Source organism: Synchiropus splendidus, chromosome 9, assembly GCF_027744825.2.
Source record: "Synchiropus splendidus isolate RoL2022-P1 chromosome 9, RoL_Sspl_1.0, whole genome shotgun sequence".
Taxonomy (NCBI): domain Eukaryota; kingdom Metazoa; phylum Chordata; class Actinopteri; order Syngnathiformes; family Callionymidae; genus Synchiropus; species Synchiropus splendidus.
In genome coordinates this window covers 12,279,417-12,297,864 of record NC_071342.1, presented here as the reverse complement: position 1 = coordinate 12,297,864, position 18,448 = coordinate 12,279,417, and the positions used below count along the sequence as shown (strand labels likewise).

The following is an 18,448-nucleotide window of genomic DNA, read 5'->3' as shown; positions in this document are numbered from 1 at the left end:
GTTCATTATAAAATCTCATTTCCTATTCTGGCTCATCAGGCAGCTGTCTAAACAGAGCAGAGTTCGCTCAGGTATCGCTCTGCGGATGCAGAAAATGCAGAGGGTGTTAGTGCGCGCTAACGGTTTCTGTTGCAGAGATCCTGACCCACTTCTGTTTTTTTTATGATCCAAATATGTAGATGCAGTGATTTTGAAGCGAGTGAGCACAGCGGTGCTTGTGTCGGTTGGGTGTGAGCATTAAGTCGATTTTTTTTTTTCTGCCTTTTTTGCGTCATTGGTATTCCTGTATACTAACTGGTGCTTCAGGCCACTGAATTAAGAGGAAATACAGACCCACTTTAGATCCTGGCCCACTGGCATGATAGAACATTCTCTGTATAACAGTTTGTGTGTGGAGTTCTCCCCATACTTGTGTGGGTTTATTCCCACAGTCCAAAAACATACAGGGGTTGACTAAGCACTCTAAAGGATGAGTGTGTACGTAATTTGAAGGAAGATTTTATCAACACAAAAGTGCAAAATAATGCTTACAATGTTATGTTTTTATCGGATTATTCTAAAGAATGATCTTGACAGTATCTGCTATGTTGGATTGTTGTAGTTGATAAAATATTCCTTTAGAACAGACACAAAATGAGTATTTGGCCATTAATAAACACATTTATAGTGCTATTTATTGAGATTAAATATACATTTTGTTGACAGCCCTAATTCAGATGTTTGCATGTGAAGCTGGCAGGGATCACGGGGATTTGTTTTCCACCAGCCACCACTGTTTAGCTCATGTATTGTCATAGCACCAGAGAGTTTGAGGGTTTTGCACAGTTGTTCACCTGCGTCCAGCAGCTGCCCTGGGGGGGGTCATGGACCGCTGAGTCCCCCTGAATGAGACGGCAATTCATACAGAGTGAGACCACCCACAAATATGCTCACATTTACTGACAATTTACAAACAACGAATTAGCCATTGTTTGTTTTTGGACTGCGTATTTTTGGAAAAGTGTATTTGAGTCAGGATTTCACCACGATTTCTTCTTATTAGGGATGTAACATTTGCCCCCCCCAAAAATGATTAAAATTCTGTCTTGGCAGACAGGACGATTGAAATGTTGCTCACTGAATAAATATGTGTGAAAATAAAATCCATGTTCATTGGGTGGGCATTCGTATTCAGCAGGCTGCCCAACGTTTCTACACTCCTGCTGCCAGGTGACCGTGTGCAAATGCAGAGTGGAACTGTGTGTGTATTCAATACAGGCTGAATGGCTCGGCGCTAAGTGGATCAGATGGCGAGTGAGCGAGTGAGGACCTATATGTGGTGCTGTCTGTCTGTAACATATTGTGAAGGAAAGATCATTTACAGATCTCACATGAAGCCTGATCGCATTATGACCCAACACACTGGCGTCACGGGGTGATTCCTCCATTAGCAGCCGGTGCACAATTTTCCTGTCGAATACCAACTGTGAGATTGATTTGTAATTTCCTTATTGTTCTACCTGAATTGTATGGAGAAAAAAGTACAAGCTGAGGCAGGTTTAAAGTCAAGTTTATTGAACATGAAGGGGCCTTTGTTGTCGAGCACCTGCGGCAACACACAAGAGAGGGAAACGTAAGACGAAGGTTACTACAGGCCACATATTACGTCGTATATTCCTTCACATCTTGAAAGTCATTCAAAGTTTCACAAGATAGCGAGTGTTTTCAATCAACTTTCTACCGCTCATGCGAAAATAATCCGGGGGTGTCATGTAAATTGATTCTGAAAATGTTTGACAAACGACACAAGTGTCCTCTGTGCAAGTAGTTTGCATATGCAGCCAGCCATTGAGTCCGACACTTTGGCTGCGTGTGCATCCAACGCAGCGCGGCCCTTCCTCTCGATTTACTATCTCTTTATAAATCCCGCAGTCATAATCTGTCAACACACGTCTGACAATCGGCCGTGATGATCTATATGCAGATGAAGCCTTGAGCCAATCTAATCGTCCTTGAGATGAAAACGGTGAAAGGCGGTTTGCTGTCAGCTGAATCTTCCTCTCAAAGACCGCCCGTTGACCGCCGCCACTTAAATCCATATTAGGGAGAAGTACACTATATATATATATATATATTTATACACATATATATACAGTAAATGCCCCTCATGCATTATGTTGGCTGCTACAGTGGGCTCTGTTTTGGATTTCATTGTCAGCCAAATTGGGAGGAAAGAAGCAGATGGTTTCATTAGATCACTGCATATGGCAACCAATTATTTTTACTTGGATGTATGATAAAAAATATATTTATTTTCCCATATCTCATCCTTGATTGACTGACAACTGCAGTTTCTTCATGCCACTAAAAAGCATGTTTTTAGTTTCCTTGCATGCATCAGTGACATTGATGTCCCACCCTTTAAGAAGTATCAAACTCTTCCCTTCCTTTTTTTTTCTTTCCTGTCCTTGTTGTTTACTTTCAAAGTGGCTCCGTCTTTGGTCACCACATGCTGCTGAGTTTCTCAGCCTAACAGCACGAACGTTATTGTGAGATTTCCCTGAGCACAGTTTTCGTTGGGACAGATATTTTCCTGGAAACCCACCAAGCAAATGAAAGCCCTTCATCTGCGTTTGTAATATAGTTCCAAATAACCCTCAAAATAATTCATTGTCTCAGTCTCCCCACCATACTCCAAGTCCCACAATGCACTGCTGCAATTTAAAAGCAGCTCCCGAGATGTTCATCCACGCCACTGCATTTATGTGATGCTATGGTAGAGCAGCTGGCGTGAGGACGCGCTCCTTGAATGCTCCTTGGTCTATACAGTGCCATGTGTTTCCTGTGCCAAAAGGTTTGCACCATGAGTGAAGTAGTAGAGTGAAATTGAGGAGTGAGAATGTGCTTTTTCTTGGAGACTTTATTTACCACAAGGCTTAAAACTGCATGGGTCGACAGCACTGATTCTTAACCACAGGGCCAGGGCCCACGGTTGGGCCGCGAGTGCCTCCAAGTTTTCTTGTTTTCCACCTTGAGGGCTGCGAGACACTCAGTTTAATACATGAGCCACGTATGGTGGCAGTAGGGTGTCACTGCATTGACTTGACAGCTGCAAATATGTGATAGTTAATAACTATGGAGAAGTTCTTGAAAAGAAAAATGATAAAGAAAGTGATGCTGGCCCTCCAACAGTAAAAACTGTTCATGAAATCAGTTTTGAAAATTTATTTTATTGTGATACTTTCATTTACACTTTACTTATATCTTCCTTGGAGTTTAAATAATATATATTATTTTTATTTTATGATATTTAGACATTTTTATTATATTTGTTTTATTAAGAATGTTGTAGTTTTTCCAAATTTTGCATCAATGGTATTTTTTTCCCTTTTTTTCTTGAGTAAATTTGATGAATATGATTTGCACCTGGTTCTGCTGCTGGTAGGACTTTTCGATGACAAATATTTGGGATGATCACATGGTTTCATGACATTTCACAAGGTTTTGGCTTGTTTATGTGTAAGTAGATTAAATATGGTTATTGATCACAAATGAAATCAAAAGTCATGAATCAGTTACATTGAATGGGCCCCGGGCCCATTTGTTCTGGGAAAGGTGGGCCCCAAGATCAAAAAGGTCAAGAACCCCTGCTCTACAGTGTGTAGTCATAATTGCTGAGCCTGAATTCTTCCATGCCCAGCCTTAAGTATTTTTGGTTTTTACTATTTTCCATCTGCAACAATTAACAGGCCTCTGACAAATCTACAATGATTTTATCCCAGTTGCTGGTATGAATTCCTTGTTGAATGAAAAACGGAGAATCTAAAAAGGGAATGTTGAGATGATGCGTCTGCCCCTCCTAACAACATCATAATGAAACTACAAAAAGCGACTGACACATTTTCTTTCCCTCGAGTTAATGATCATATTTGTACGGCAATAATAATTGTGTATGTTTGTGTTGGAGAGTAACACGCCTCCCTATCCTGTCCTGCATCCCTGCACCTCATTGGACGTGGTTTTTACCTTCCACTTCACTTCTAATATTCCTGAGACCTTTTCACGCAGATACCACGCAAAACCTCTCATTTTTACAGCCCTTGTGAAAATGCCATCCCAGAAACTCTCATAAACAAGCCAGCTAACCCACATTAAAACCCCAGTCGCCGCATAAACCACGGGACGACCGCGAGTCGTCGTCGCGCCGTCCTTTCCTTATGAGGTGAAACAGAATCTATCCTGTGGAATTAATTGAAGCCTTTGCATTCACTCACCTTTGAGGTATATTGAGGACTGTCACATGCTGCTGAATCCGAGCGGCCATTTAGGACTTCACCCTGCTGATGATAAAGGTCAGAAAGAGCGGCAAGGAATTATCATGAATATATTCATCCAGCAGGCCGTGAATCAACTGAGCTAGCAGGTATTAAGTGTGTTATAATATTTGATATCATGAGTAGAAATATGCCCAGTCTTGGATCCCCACCTATTTTGCTAATCTATGCATATTAGCTACAGCTATGTTCCATTCTGCTGGCGTGTCGGAGAGAAAATAGCTCAGTATTTTGCTGGAAGTCTGGATTATAAAACCACAAATCTCAAAGGATTTGCAAGTGCGAGCTCCAATCTCTGTCCGAACTCTACCGCCTCCTGCCGACATCAATGTTATTTAAAATACTATTAAAGGTAAATTAAATATCAATTGAAGCATGATATTTTGATAGTAGTGACCTCCTATCCTGCATTGCGGCTATGCTGGGTTCTTGGCAACTGTTTAGTACTAAAAATAAGAGGAAGGAAATGATGGATAAAACGTACTTCGCTGTTGAAGTAACAGAGAGAAGCAGTAATTTTCTAATTCAAACCCTGAACCTTCTTGCTGAGAGGCTGCAGCGCGACCATTGCGCCACTGTGCTGCTGAACTGTATATGTAAAATGTTATACATTTAGGGACCTCTTATTGTGCTTTTTAACATCTAATGTGTTTTTCAGTTGCTCTGGAAAATACTTATATTCCACCTTTAATTGTCAGTTTGTGTTTGAAATAAAATGCAAACCAAGCTTTTCTTTACTTTTGTATATTGGGATAACATCGGTGTCTACTGGGCTGACTCTGTTCTCCTGCTGTCTTGTATGGTGCGATGGAGTCTTGGATTGACAGGTCAAAGATGAATTCCCATCTGCCCTTGCTAAAGTTCAGCTTCCAAAAAAACGCTGGTGCTCGAAGAAAGCTAATATCAGTCTATGCTTTCATAGCAAATGTAGATTGGAATATTACATTCTATTCTTTCCTTTAAAGAAATAAAGTTGGTGTAATTTCTCCGGAAATCTTGTTTGATATTCAAAATAGAGCATCTTAATCGCACCATTTATTTAACGCCTGCCCTGAGCAGTGAAACGATAAAGATCCTAAATTAACAATGCAGCCAATCCCATCAATTTGTGTGAGCAGTTAGATTTGTTGCATCAGAATTAAGATATGCACAGACACTGTTGGGCTCTTGAGGATCGGAGGTGCAGCAAGTTTTAATGCTGGCAGGAAATCTGTCAGGAAAATGCACCTGAAAGTGAATTTGGCAAAGGCTGCAGGAGCATCACAGGAATATTCAAGCAAGGATCCCACTGGACGAAAATGTACGAGCTGTTAACACAGGCCTGTGATGAACACTGCGTGTCTGAGATGCAGACGTTGAATTGCATTCACAATTACAGACACGTTTAACGCAGGCGTGCAAAACTCCTCGATTAAAAGTCTGCCAGGTGTTGCTTGGTGAGAGGAGAGAGATACGCACCGAGCTGTTCTCCAGACTAATGGCGGTGCGGCCGAGTCCCACAGCCTTTAGTCTTCTGGCAGCAGCTTCATGTATCTTCTGCTCTGGAGCAGAAGAGCACCAGTGCTAACAAATGAACGTCCACAGCGAGTGAACACAGTGAAACAAGGGTGCACAACAAGGAGCTGGAATCTTTGTGCCCAAGGATGACATTTTATTTGGAGGATATTTTGAGCAAAGTTGGGGCCGATTTATGAAGAACCTTCTTAAGGCAACCGTGTGTACAACCTGGAACATCTGGTGGAGACACACCAGCTTAAATCAAAGGTTGTTGGCCTCCAGGTTTGCAGCTGGGTGAGTTAGAAAGACGGAAGAGTGAAGAAGTGATGGGTTGATGGAACAGTGTCCAAATTTTCAGAGCTCAGTAGATGGCGCTCTTGATGTAAAAATATAATATGGGGCTCTTTAAAAGATTTCTTCATAGCTAAAGAATATATGGCAGACAGTGCCACCTAGTGGCCTCTGAAACACAGGAAACTGTTTCATGAAACCTAGTCCATGACAAAAAAAAGAGTCCTAAATAAGTGGCCCTCAGCTGAACACATTCACTCCAGACTGCCCTTGTATGATTCAACTGGGCGTGGTCATCTTAAAACTCTCATCCTCAGTGTAAGACTGGGAGTAAAAGTCCACACAGCCCTCTGCACAAGCACACAAACGCAGATAGATTTGGAGTGCTGCAGTCCTTTAGAGACTCTAGTGAAGCTTTGTACCAATGTGGCAAAGCAGGACTCTTGGCTTGGGGGCCATATGCGGCCCTCTGCCTGTATCCATGCGGCCCTCATGGGGTCTGAGGTCTATTTGAATTCTAGCTACTATTTGAATTCTAGATAAAAAACAATTTTTGTATTTATTCATCCATCAAAACAATGAAAGAAAAATATTCATCAAAATACTTTGTAATAAAGTACTTTTCTAAAAAGCATATTTGCATTTTTAACATGTTCTGTTGCCAAGCTATTTTCCATTTAAAAACATTATTTCCATTATCTATTCAGAGGCTTGTGGCCCCTCACATAGGTCCCAGGAAAGAATGTGGCCCCTCGAGCAATTGCCCACCCACGCTGTATATCAACAACACATATGAAGTGCTAGCACGTTCCTTCACAAGGCTAAACCTCAACAAGCATGACAAAATCAGCAGTGGTCCGTGAGCTTTTCCGGCTGCACCTTTTTAAAATCCTATCATAAGTGCACATGAAAGCCAGTCTCTCTTTCCTTATCATTCACCTCTTCATGTGACAACACTTCATTGTTCCAAATATGAGTACAGCCAGTGGTGAGACAACAAATAGGGAAAGAAGTGGATCTGGATTGAGCTCTGTGTGATGCCAAAAAAGCAAATAAGAGAATCCCTACTTTCCTGTGAGCGAAATGATAAGACGCTTTTGTGCTAGCTGTCTGCTCGTAATTATAATTAATCTTACACTCGAGTTTTGGCAAACTTCCCTTCAAGGGACCCTCACATCACGGGCCTGCCTTTAGAATCAGATGATTAATTACTTTCTAATCTGCTGCCGTTTCAGTTCTTCATTTCTTTGACTTTAAATGGGTGTCTGCGCTTTTCATGTCTTCAATGAGCTATCGTCCGTATAGAAATCGGAATTTGTAAAGCAAGCAACGGTTGTCGTGGTTGGGCTTGAATGGTTGGGCTTCAATGCCGATCTGTATCTGGGAGTGACTCACACATGATTCACGCGTGATTCAGAAACTCTCCATTTATTTATCAGCCGTGGATTTTGAGGTGGAAAGAAGTGGGTGGCGCACAACCGCTCAGCAGACGCGCACTGCTCCTATCGACTGGTTCAGAGAGAGCTACGAGAATCTCAGTATTTACACACGCGCGATGCCACACACCCACTGCACTGTTGTTTAGGAACCCAGCCGAGGCTTGTGTTCTAGTTACTATAATGAAGGCAGCCTAACTCAGGGGTCTCAAACTCATGGCCTGAGGGCCAGCTGCAGCCCGCAGGATGATATTCCGTGGTCCATTTAGTATGTCCCAGATGTGTCTCACTTGCATTACATTTTCACGGGTTAGTGAATACAGTAAATTCTGCAGGAGAGTGTTTTCAAATTTAGCTTTTTAAAATGATGCCAAGTTTTGAATGAGCCACGAAAACAAGCCAGTACTTGGAAATAAAGCACTCCTCAAGATCTGGCTCTCTTCAAGGAGCCGGACTCCCCGTGTCTTCTCTCTCCCTTCTCTCTCAGTAAATTTATTATGGAAATCAATTTGAAAGGTTTTTAGGGTCCAACCGACTCATAAAATAATTTCAGTTTTTATTCTTTTGATGTGTGCAGAAAAGTGGAAGTACTCACTTGACTTGGGACCCAACATTCGGGACTACTACAGTATATAGGTAGATTACTTTAGATTAATGTTCAAATAAAGCAGAACTTTGCGTCTGTAACGTGCGTAAACATTTAGACACTTCTCATCTTGCTAGGCTTCGGGTGACACTTGTAACGCGACTCGCACCCACTAGCCACCAAAGCCACTTAAAAAGAGTGGATCGATCTGCTGGGTGCGGGTCTAATGGAATGTCAACATGGTGGACTGGAGAGGCAGAATAGCAGCCCTTTATCCACTATGGAACTATATCAAAAGCAAGATCATGTCCTTCCGAGGTGCTATCATCTCAGCGACTCAGCTTCTCTTCCATTTCACTTCCTGGTCTTGTTGAATGAATTTCCGAGGCCTCTCTGCATAATCTAAACACGTCATGTTTTGTCGCCAAACCTCAGCACTTGATGTTGGCTAAAATGGTGGACTGAGTTGAGTGGACTGAAACCAAACTTTTGTTGTTCTCCATTGATAAGCCTTTGAGATGAACCAAGAATAGATCTGTCTATTCAGCATACGAACAGCCGATCAATACCATGAAACTATCAGTCAAGTGACCCAGGTCATCAACAGTTTGGATTGCCGCACATGTCTGCACTGTGCGAGCTCTACAGAGGGGTCAAGCTCAGCAGAGGTGGCGCTGGGCAGGGACTTCCAAATCCTCCCAGTAGCAGTAGTTTGGAGATGATGAGAGCACTTTGCTCCCATTTATTCAGAGAAAGTCTCCTCTGTGCTCCTCTGGGGTCCAGCAAGAGCGTCAACCCCAGCAGGAAAGGACCCCTTAGACGTTCCTCAAGCCTTCAAATTGACAGAACTTCAATCTCCACTTTCTGACGGACATACCACTGAAGCAGGCAGACAAAGCAACTGCCCATCATCTCGCAGACTCCTCGCCCCTGCACAGACTCTGTCTCTGATAGCGTCTTCTTCAGCTGCCCTTGTGAGAGTAAACTGGTTCTATTCTTTGCAGATAGAGGATGTAAGCCGTTTTCGAATCACAGTACAAGCATATGCCCGACGTCTTACACAAAACATGCTCTCTTGTTCAAGGCAATGTTATTTATCCATTCATTGCATTGATTCTGTGGGAGCCTGAACCATGGGTTGAACTGGATGAATGGCATTTGGATTCTGCTTTTCTTGTATATACATTACAAACTCAATTGGATCAGGACAAACGACTCGATATCTGAATGACCTACCTCTGTGGCTCTGTGTTTCTTCAAGAAAGAAACTGCCTTTGTATCTATAGGAAGGGAAAAGAAGGGGGGGTGGTTAGTCCCCAGTTTATTAGCAAACACTTCCAGATTAAAGCCGCATGCAGAGCACAACACAAACACAAACAATACATAGTAACACAACATATAGACACTGTAAAAAAGTAAACCAATTTTAGATAAATGCCGGTAAATTTGGGGGAAGCAGGGTCATGTGCATTTCTTGATTTAATTTTGAAGTTTAAAATTCTGTTAGCGTCTTTTAATGAAACGTGTTATTTGTCATAATTTAACTAGGTTCTTTCTGGGGTCTCTATTTAGAGGATTATTAATCGGCAGTTATTGGAGTTTTAAAATGGGTTTACTTTTTTTTTTTTGTTAATTTAAATTAGTATTTTTAATTTAAAGTTTACCTGTTAAGAGTTTCTGTTCAGTCCCATGATTTACATTCTTTATCGGGGCCAGGCATCAGAGGAAAGAATCAGTTTTCTAACAGAACTTCAGCTCTGTTGTTTTATCAGGTTATATGACAGAGAAATGACAGAGTTAGTAGAGACAGTATTAAGTTGCAGATGAATTCACTCAGCAATGACTCGTGTGTTTGGCTTCAACTCAGGGAGTTTTTTTTTTTTTTTTATGTCGGCGTGATGATAACATATGAGGACTTCTTACCTCTTTTAACTCCGTATCATTCTCAGAGTCTGTTTAATGAAGTAAAGCGTCAGTGGATGGATCAAGGACAGAAATTTATTAGTATCCAAATCAGAAGGCTATCAAGAGATTCAAGGACGATTAAGCAGAAATGTAAGTATTTAACAAACGATTCCCCTGAAACATGCTAATGGCTGCGTTTTAATAAGTGGAATTAAAACCATGCTCCTTTATAGCGGTTAAGACATCAACGTGATCAGTGTGCTGTCATTACTGTTCCGTTTGGAAACTCCTTCACAGTATTACTAAGATGGAATAGACAAGTTTATCACAAACTGGATGTTTGCTGCAGACAGTTTTTAACTCGACACATATAAGGCTGCTTGAAATATTTTTTTGTTTGCTTCTTTATGTGTTTTATCTGAGGGATAAAGTAATATCATTATTTGTTGGAAATACGGTCAGAAAATTGTAAAATAACAATCTCAAAATGATCCTTTGTAGTTAGAGCTAAAAAAAAATGATACAGTAGATCAAATATAGAGACCTAAATCATTGATAAACATACATTACATCGTCCCATGTGTTCAGTTAATGCTCAAAAGGAACTGTTACAGCAGCATAAATATAGCAATGGTGTTCAGCATCGACTTCAAGTCTTAGACGTGATGATGTGATTTTCTTGTTTTTATTAAATGATTTATGTACAAATACAGATTACACATATATCAATACAGTCAGTGGAAACTTCACATTGTACACCAAAGTCAACTCAAGAAATATTCATTCATTTCATGTTTCCAGGATCAGGATGCAACTGAAAAGTCCTCTAGTCAGTTTCATTGCGGTTTGAAATGCATAGTTTGCCTTGGACTGACTAAATAAGGGGATTTATTTTGATTTATTTTTTTTGTCTTACACCTGGTGCCTCTTCTTGGTTCCGTGTTGCTTAATTAAATTTGTGGCACCTGACCACAAAAACAGTTGGTTATAATTCAGATTAATTCATCACATTTACTGGAAAAAAAAAAAAAAAAAAAACATTCTTTGACGCGGATTTGCGTTTGAGAAGTCTGGAATCGATCCAGGCGTTGCCCGACAGTGCCATTGGGAGAATCACTGGCGTTGGGGAAACACATTTTTGAATCTTAACTTGCCAAGGTTTACTACAGAGAGTGTCACTGTGTTTGCACGCTAGTTTTAGCACTGACTCAATTTTTATGCCCGTCTAAAAACCCGCCGTCCAGGAGCTATTTGAAGCAACTTGACATGTGACCACCGATAAAAATGGTTAAAAAATGCCTTTTTTAAATATTGATTATCCATGACTGATCAAGATGCAAATGAGACAAGACCAATGGCGACAGATTGATACCTCGATATGTAAAAACAAATCATACACTTAGCAAAGGCGAGATCCCTCTCCTGTCGAGCCTCTGTACAAACGGCAAACATTGCTGTTTTAATACAAATTCAAAGGGTCCACCCACACCAGACTTGCGTAAACGCTCTTCATTGATGAAGTTCCTGTCTTGTCCAGGAATGTGTGTGGGCACAACAGCTAAAAGTGTGTGGCTTCTTTAAAGCCAATAAAGACTTTAGCTCAGCTTCTGCACTCATGGATGCCTCCAGTGTTGGTCCTAAGTTTGTTGTGCTTATTTAGCTGGACATATACATTCACACTACTGTTGATCAAAAGTACCTTCATATCCCACTGACGCTTCTGAGGCACACATTTATTTCATTTATCAGAACAAGCCATTTCAGCAGCCTCAAATTAGCATCTGTGCAAATGCTCCTTCTGCAGTTCATTTCTCAGAAAAATGTACCTCACTATGTATTTTTAAAAGTCCAGGCCGCAACAAAGTAAATGAAAACAACATATTCATGTTCAAAAATGTTTTCATAATCTGGTGCACCTTCAGTATCTACCATAGGGCTGTTTTCGGTATCCCCCTCTTGTCAGGCGTAAAACCGGAGCTTTGAGATTCGGGCGGGATGTGGGCCACTCGTCTTCTGCGAAAACATTCAGAGTATGAGAAACCAGCAGTGTAGCGCTCGCATACTCTATACCATGCGCTCACACACCATTAAACCGAAATACAAGAAAATTCCATGGACTCAATTCTATTTCAAGGTCCACAGAGGCACCTCCCCCCAGACAATTTATTTCATAAGCTCTTTGCCCTCTGTCGGACAAACACTGAGCTCTTAAAGTCAGCAGCTCCTTCCTTTCAGCCAAATTGTATAAAGCGAGAGGCCAAGTCTGCTGTATGGCACATTGCGCCGCTTCCAAATAAGAAAGTGTTTATGGAGCAGAAAATCAAATCATTGCCCCCTTGGTTTTGGTTTGGTCCGACCGCAACACGCTGGTGCGAAGCTCACTCACTTGAACGGGGCTGCGAGCGCACGCTGGCAAGCCACTCACACTGTAAGCACTTTTGGTGGTTTTAATGTTTTGGATGAGTGGAACAAAGTTTGTCACGGTCATTAAGTCGCATAACCTTTAAACATCCGTTGAGAATCGAAGTTAGTGAAAGTGAAATCCATTTAGCGGTTTCTGCCGCTACTGGTGGGCCAGCTTGGCTGTAGGTGTCCAACAGCTTTTCTGTGTTCGCGCTGCCTTTTCGAAAGTGCTCATGTAGCCCCCCAGGGTGTTCTTTGATACCTTCTGAGTTTAGGGCAAACAGAGGAGTATGAAAGACCTGATACATGCATGAGCGGGTCCCTCGGTGAAAATGACTGGGCATGGCTAGGAACCCTTTGTTTCGCTGCCATGGAGCGAAGCAAACACTGCAGCTTTTCCTTTCCAGTAATGCAATTACTATTGGGCATAGACCATCCCCAAAAACATTGTCTAAATCCAGCTCCAAACTTCACTTTCAGGGTGGTTTATTTCACGTTCATAGATCATTGTACATCACATATAGTAAGCGCTCAACATGTTGCTTTGATCAAAACATCCAGACACGTAGGTATATTGCTGGGTTTATTTCCATTGGATTCCTGTCTATAAAAGGCTGTTGCGCCTGAGCATGGACGAAGAACATGTATAGCCATTTTATGGTGTCAGAAAGTGCTGCATCAGCTGAGCCAGTCAGATTTTGTCGCCTTTTACACATCGCAAGTCGTGACTCCACTCCATTCCACTCCAGTCGTGACTCCAACATTCGAATAGTTTTACTCAGCAGCTGCACCGCAGAATATGCATTTTAGGTTCCAGTTGACTCTTTTCTATTTACTAGTTATTGGTAAATGAGCTCAATAGCTGGCGCTCTTTACAGTACAATACAGGACAATACAGTCGGCAGTGCCATCTAGTGCTCTCTGAAAATTAGAACACTGTTTCACAAAACCTCTTCACATATGACACTGTCACGTGTCTCCACGCTTCGGCGAGGAACTTTCCTCCTTCGATCATTCACACTGAAGGAGGCGTGGTCGGGGCGACGACAGCGACTAACTCCTCCAGTCAACGTAAGCTGAGGCGCAGCTCTACACACAAGTTAATAAGCCCCTGAAATTGAATCTATTTATTCTTTGCGTCGTTGTATAAACCTCACACAGGTGAGCTGATTTTCATGAGACAAAAGTGTTTTCTTTCTTCGTTGTCAGCTGAATTCTCTTGGGTTTTGATCAATTGCTGTTAAAGAAGTGACTGTTTTGTCTGGAAATAAAGTGCTATTGTTGCTGTTTGAGCTGCTCAATAACAACTGTAGCAATAACAACCAAAGACGTACCGTAGTTGTTGTAGGATTCATCCCCGGTTCTGTATCCGTACTCGTGAAAATCTGAGACACTGAGTCAGAAAAAAAAAAAAAAAAACAAGATTCAGAATGTTTACATTGCAATGCAGCTCCTAAAAGTATTGCAGAAGATAAATGTATCTTGTTATTCGTAACAATTGTTAATAATGAGCCAATATGCCATTCTTTGGACATTCAGATGAAAATATCAGCTGCAGTGGAAAATATGAGATGTAACGAGAAGAAACAACACCTTATTGATCCACTTATGAATCGTTTGACTCGACAGCGGTGGTTAATGGAAAACATAAATCTGTTATTGTTGCGATGATCAACACATACTGCCTGTTTTCTGAAGCATAATGCATGAAACCACATCATATTTCAGCAAAATTTGAATTTATTTCTTTCATATTTCTTTTTGACTTAAAGACAAAACAAAACAAAACGTGTGCAAACGTCTTACCTTTTTGATGGATTGCTGTAACCGTCTTCATAGGACTCGTAGCTCTCATCATCATATTCTCCTCCGTAGCCATCGTCATAGCCCTGTGGGACACAGAGAGAGGGAGAGAGACAGAGGCGTTCATGTTGACTGTCTCTCATCTCCAAACCGACAGAGAACAATATGAAGCTATTCCAAATCAATACTTTGTTCCAGGGCCAAAGTATGCTGCTTAATGTGCCCATAATGGAGGAGAAACAAGAAAAGCCATGTCCAACAGAGACTATTGATTAAGCTTTGTTCACGGATGTTTGAATGGTCTAATAGACACCTGCACACAGTCACAACACTGCACACAAATATTGACTGTCTGGGGCCTTTCAAAAATCAAGAAAGACTGTGAGAAATACTGGATCAAATCCAGCAACGCAGTTCAGATAACTCTTCCACAAAGCACAGAAAGTCATGAATTACACTCTCTTCTCTGGGCTCTGATGATCCATCACTATAAAAGTTGTCATGCTGCACATTACTTTATGAATTTTTAAATTATTGCAATATTTAGATGGATAATGGATAAATAATTGCTGTGTCAGCCAAAAGTGAGATTTATTGGGGTGTATGAGAGGACACTTTTTTTTTTTTAACAAAAATGATTCAGTGTTTCTGAATGTAGTTTTTCTTTCTTCCTCTGATTTAACAGAGACAACCTCCTGTGCAAAAGATTATGGGATCACTGACGGAATTAACGGTGTAAGTTACTGAAAAAGATGAAGATAACATTCAAAATAAAACCAAGCATTCTAAGAAAGGCAGACATGGTGTCAACTTCAACTAGATAGAACTTTGGATATAGAAACATTTACCATTTTATTTTGATGCACAGCTACTTCATTAGAATGTGAAATTTCATTAGTAAAGAAAAAAATGCACAACAGAACCCTTCGGCATGCATATCTGTCAACCTACCTGAATATTCTGTCTAGACCAAAACACAGATTCAGTAACTGGTAACATCAAGTTTCTCCAAAAAATATATATATTTAAAAATATTATATTGTAAGTTTCACACAGTACGTATTAACACAAGTAGTCCGTAAGATTGTGTACAGTTGTGTCATCACAAATTTCTACAGCTCCTGAGAGTCTCATGAAGTTTCTCACTCCTGACTGATCACAATATTTCGGGTTGGCATTCAAATAAAGATAGTAATAAAAAAGTATTTCAGTGAAATAATGTCACCGTCTGAGCTTGGTAAAAACATTGGAATAGCCTCACACAAATTCTCTGCTATTGTTTTTAGAGTTGTTTTTACCTAAGGCAAACCCTGTTGTGGCTGTGAGGTATAATAAACTATCCCCAAAGGTCCAAGCATTGCTTTTTTATTATGAAACCAAGAATTCATATCGCCTGAATTCACTGAATAACCTGATCCTGGAGTCTGCTGGGACGCAGACCTGGTCTGGTTTTGGACGGTGTGTCGAACATAATGGCTTCATGGTGTTAGGGCTGCAGTATAAAAATGAAAGATGATGATCCTTTTGAATGAAAGGCGTTATAATCAATCGCAGACAATCTTAAGCTCAATAAAACCTGAAGTTGTTCACACAGAGGAAGAAAGTTTTCTCCTGTCTGAGCCTCAAGGTTTTGATCATTAAAAGGTCACTGCAGTCTAGTATCATGTAATCCTTATCTATTTCCGAGCAACTTTAACTAGGGTACAAACAGTCATTCCATTTTCTTTCGCTGGTGGTGCACGTCTTTAATCCGTGGGATGCGTTCCACCCTGAGGGCCAGATACACCATAGCGGGTGAAACCATGCTTCATTCCTGCACAGCCGCCTGTGGCACAGGACTAACATTACTGCACATTAGACGGCTTCTTGTTGCAAGTTTTCAAGACACAAGAGAGAAGTGTCAGGCGAAAGCAGCACATCTGGAATTACATTTACAGTACTCATCACTCGAGCTTACGCCAACAGCTCCGGTCGTGCACGGCTGTATTTGAGCGAATTTGACTTAATTAAAGTTGGGGATTATGTCGGGAATTAAGTTGTTCAACTGATCCAGTGCTCTTTTCTTGCTTGAGCTCCAGCCACAAAGAGAGAGTCAGAAACCCGGATATCTCCATAATTGACCATTTTGTAGGCAACCCCGTATGACGCACCTCGGAAGTACAGCAGCGACTGGATTAATACTGTCACAAGAAATCCTCCCTTGCCAAGTGATAAAAATGCTTTTTTTTTCCTCTGAGTTTTTTTCGGCTTGTTTTATTCGATTCATATTCCCTCAACTCTTAGGCACACTCTTTATTGAATGGAAAAAAGGATCCACAGATCAGTCAATTAAATAAAAATCAATAATAAAATATGAAGAAAAAAAAGACAATCACAATTTCCATTTGCAAATAAATAACCAAGATAACTTTTTGTCGTAGAAAAAACAAAAAAAGCCTGTTTGAGTCTCGTTCACGAGCTAAAGGCTGCTAGCTGTGGCTAATGGACTTCTAACCTCAGTAATACCAAAAAGTAAAGGATGAACAGGCGCTGTCCATACGTTTCAGTGTATTGATATTTTTGACAGGGGAGCATCATTTCGCTGGAGTGCTGAGCTCTCCTCTATTCGAGCTTGTGCTGTGTGTGGAATGTTGTGCATACTGGCAAATGTTATGTCCATTAAACTGCAGCAGAGACTTCCACACTGTAGTGCCATCAAGGACGGTAAATTCTGGCAACACTGAAACACCAAATGGTTGATTTCGAAAGTGTAAAACCTTATTTTCCGCAACTTAGACCCAACTGTGGAAATCCGTGTACCACCAGATACAAGTCACTCCTCCTCACTTCGCTCAGCAAGCTGACTGGACTTTGGTTCGGAATTTTTATGAGCACTTTTCTGCACTTGCAGACAAAACACTTTACAAACCGCTGAAGTCACACACCAATCTTTCTTTTGGAGCAGGTTTAAGTCCGGTTCTCCTCGCACACTTGACATATTCCTCAAAAGCCACTTTCTTACAATTCTGAGGACGTGCTCTTGCCAACCAGTGCAAGGGCACTTCAATCAGATGATTTTTCAAGACGCAGGGACGTCTGAGAAGTGTATCCTGTGGGCTCTTAAAACACCCCCACTGTGTCATTGGATATGCAAAGACCAAGCGACTGAGTGAGGGGCGGACACTGGAGCGGCTGCAAATCACTTATATATTGAAATAAACGTGTGAATTACTGACTCCTAAAAGCAGTTTTTGCTTCAACAACGCACAATGGCATATGTTAGATTAAACAAATAAAGGACTGTTATGTCCGCTTTTCTCTATGCTTTTATTGTTATTGTCATGGCCCCCGTTTTCCATGCTTTTATTTTTGTAATTCCAGGTTGTGCCCTCGTTTCCCGTTCCTTGTTTCTTGCCATCTTTTCGAGCGTCACAGCTGGTGTGTATTTGGTAATCTGACTCTCCCGGACACCTCGATGCCAGCTTGTGTCGCCAGATGGTTACTTCGTGTTCCTACGGTAAACTCTCCCAAGACTCCACTCTCTCGTTCTGCCTTCTTGAAAATTCTGTGCGCTTCATTTCCTTTTCAGCCGCCTCCTTAGTGCATGTTCTTCTCGCTTTGTTTCTGTGTTCACTGTTATTCTCCGGTCGATCCGAGTGTGATATATATATATATCTATGTATCTTGATATACATAGAACCAGTGGCCATTGCTTACAGCTGTATTTTTCACTCCTTGAGTCTCTCTGCTCTTGACGTGTCCCTCAGGGCACTGGACGTTCAATACCCATTGAGTGTCTCCTCCTGCCACTCCTCTCTAAAACCAGCTGTCAACGTACCTGTCGACTCCACTCAAACTGCCAATATGTCTGCCTGGTATTCACCCGGGTCCACAGTCCAGAGCTACACTATCAGTCTCCGTGAAGTGGTAAAAATGATAGCACCGTCTTTCAGTTTCTTTCTCCAACCAAGGGTTTTTAGACACATTTTCCACAAACACACCATGACGGTGATCAGAAATATCTGCCATGATCTCGTCTTAGCGGCACTCCATAATAACCCGTGGACTCTGACAGCTCCAAGGTTAAAGGCTGCCGGTGTTTCTCAATAGAAATGGACCTTTCATTCACATGGCTCTGGAATGCTTTCGGTCAGAGCCTTTTTACAAACTTTATTAATGTTGAAAATAAAATCATCCAAACACTCTTGTGTCAAAGAGTAAAAAATACAAAAGGT

The 18,448-nt window shown here is 41.3% G+C and overlaps 1 protein-coding gene across 7 annotated transcripts in view; it reads right to left on the bottom strand.

The window, feature by feature from the left end:
* Positions 1-3,112: 3,112 nt before the first annotated feature.
* The window catches only part of khdrbs2 (KH domain containing, RNA binding, signal transduction associated 2), a 101,829-nt gene continuing 86,493 nt past the window's right edge, over positions 3,113-18,448 (bottom strand). For 2 of the 7 annotated variants that reach the window (XM_053875269.1, XM_053875271.1), the window contains 6 exons: positions 14,238-14,320; positions 13,766-13,824; positions 11,958-12,041; positions 9,360-9,403; positions 5,772-5,876; positions 3,113-4,319 (listed from right to left, as the gene is read on the bottom strand). In XM_053875269.1, the coding sequence (XP_053731244.1) occupies positions 4,227-4,319; positions 5,772-5,876; positions 9,360-9,403; positions 11,958-12,041; positions 13,766-13,824; positions 14,238-14,320 (468 nt within the window). In that variant the 3' untranslated portion in view covers positions 3,113-4,226. Of the gene's footprint in view, positions 9,404-11,944; positions 12,042-13,765; positions 13,825-14,237; positions 14,321-18,448 lie in introns of all 7 variants that reach the window. The other 5 variants (XM_053875270.1, XM_053875272.1, XM_053875273.1 and 2 more) reach the window with 5 other exon arrangements.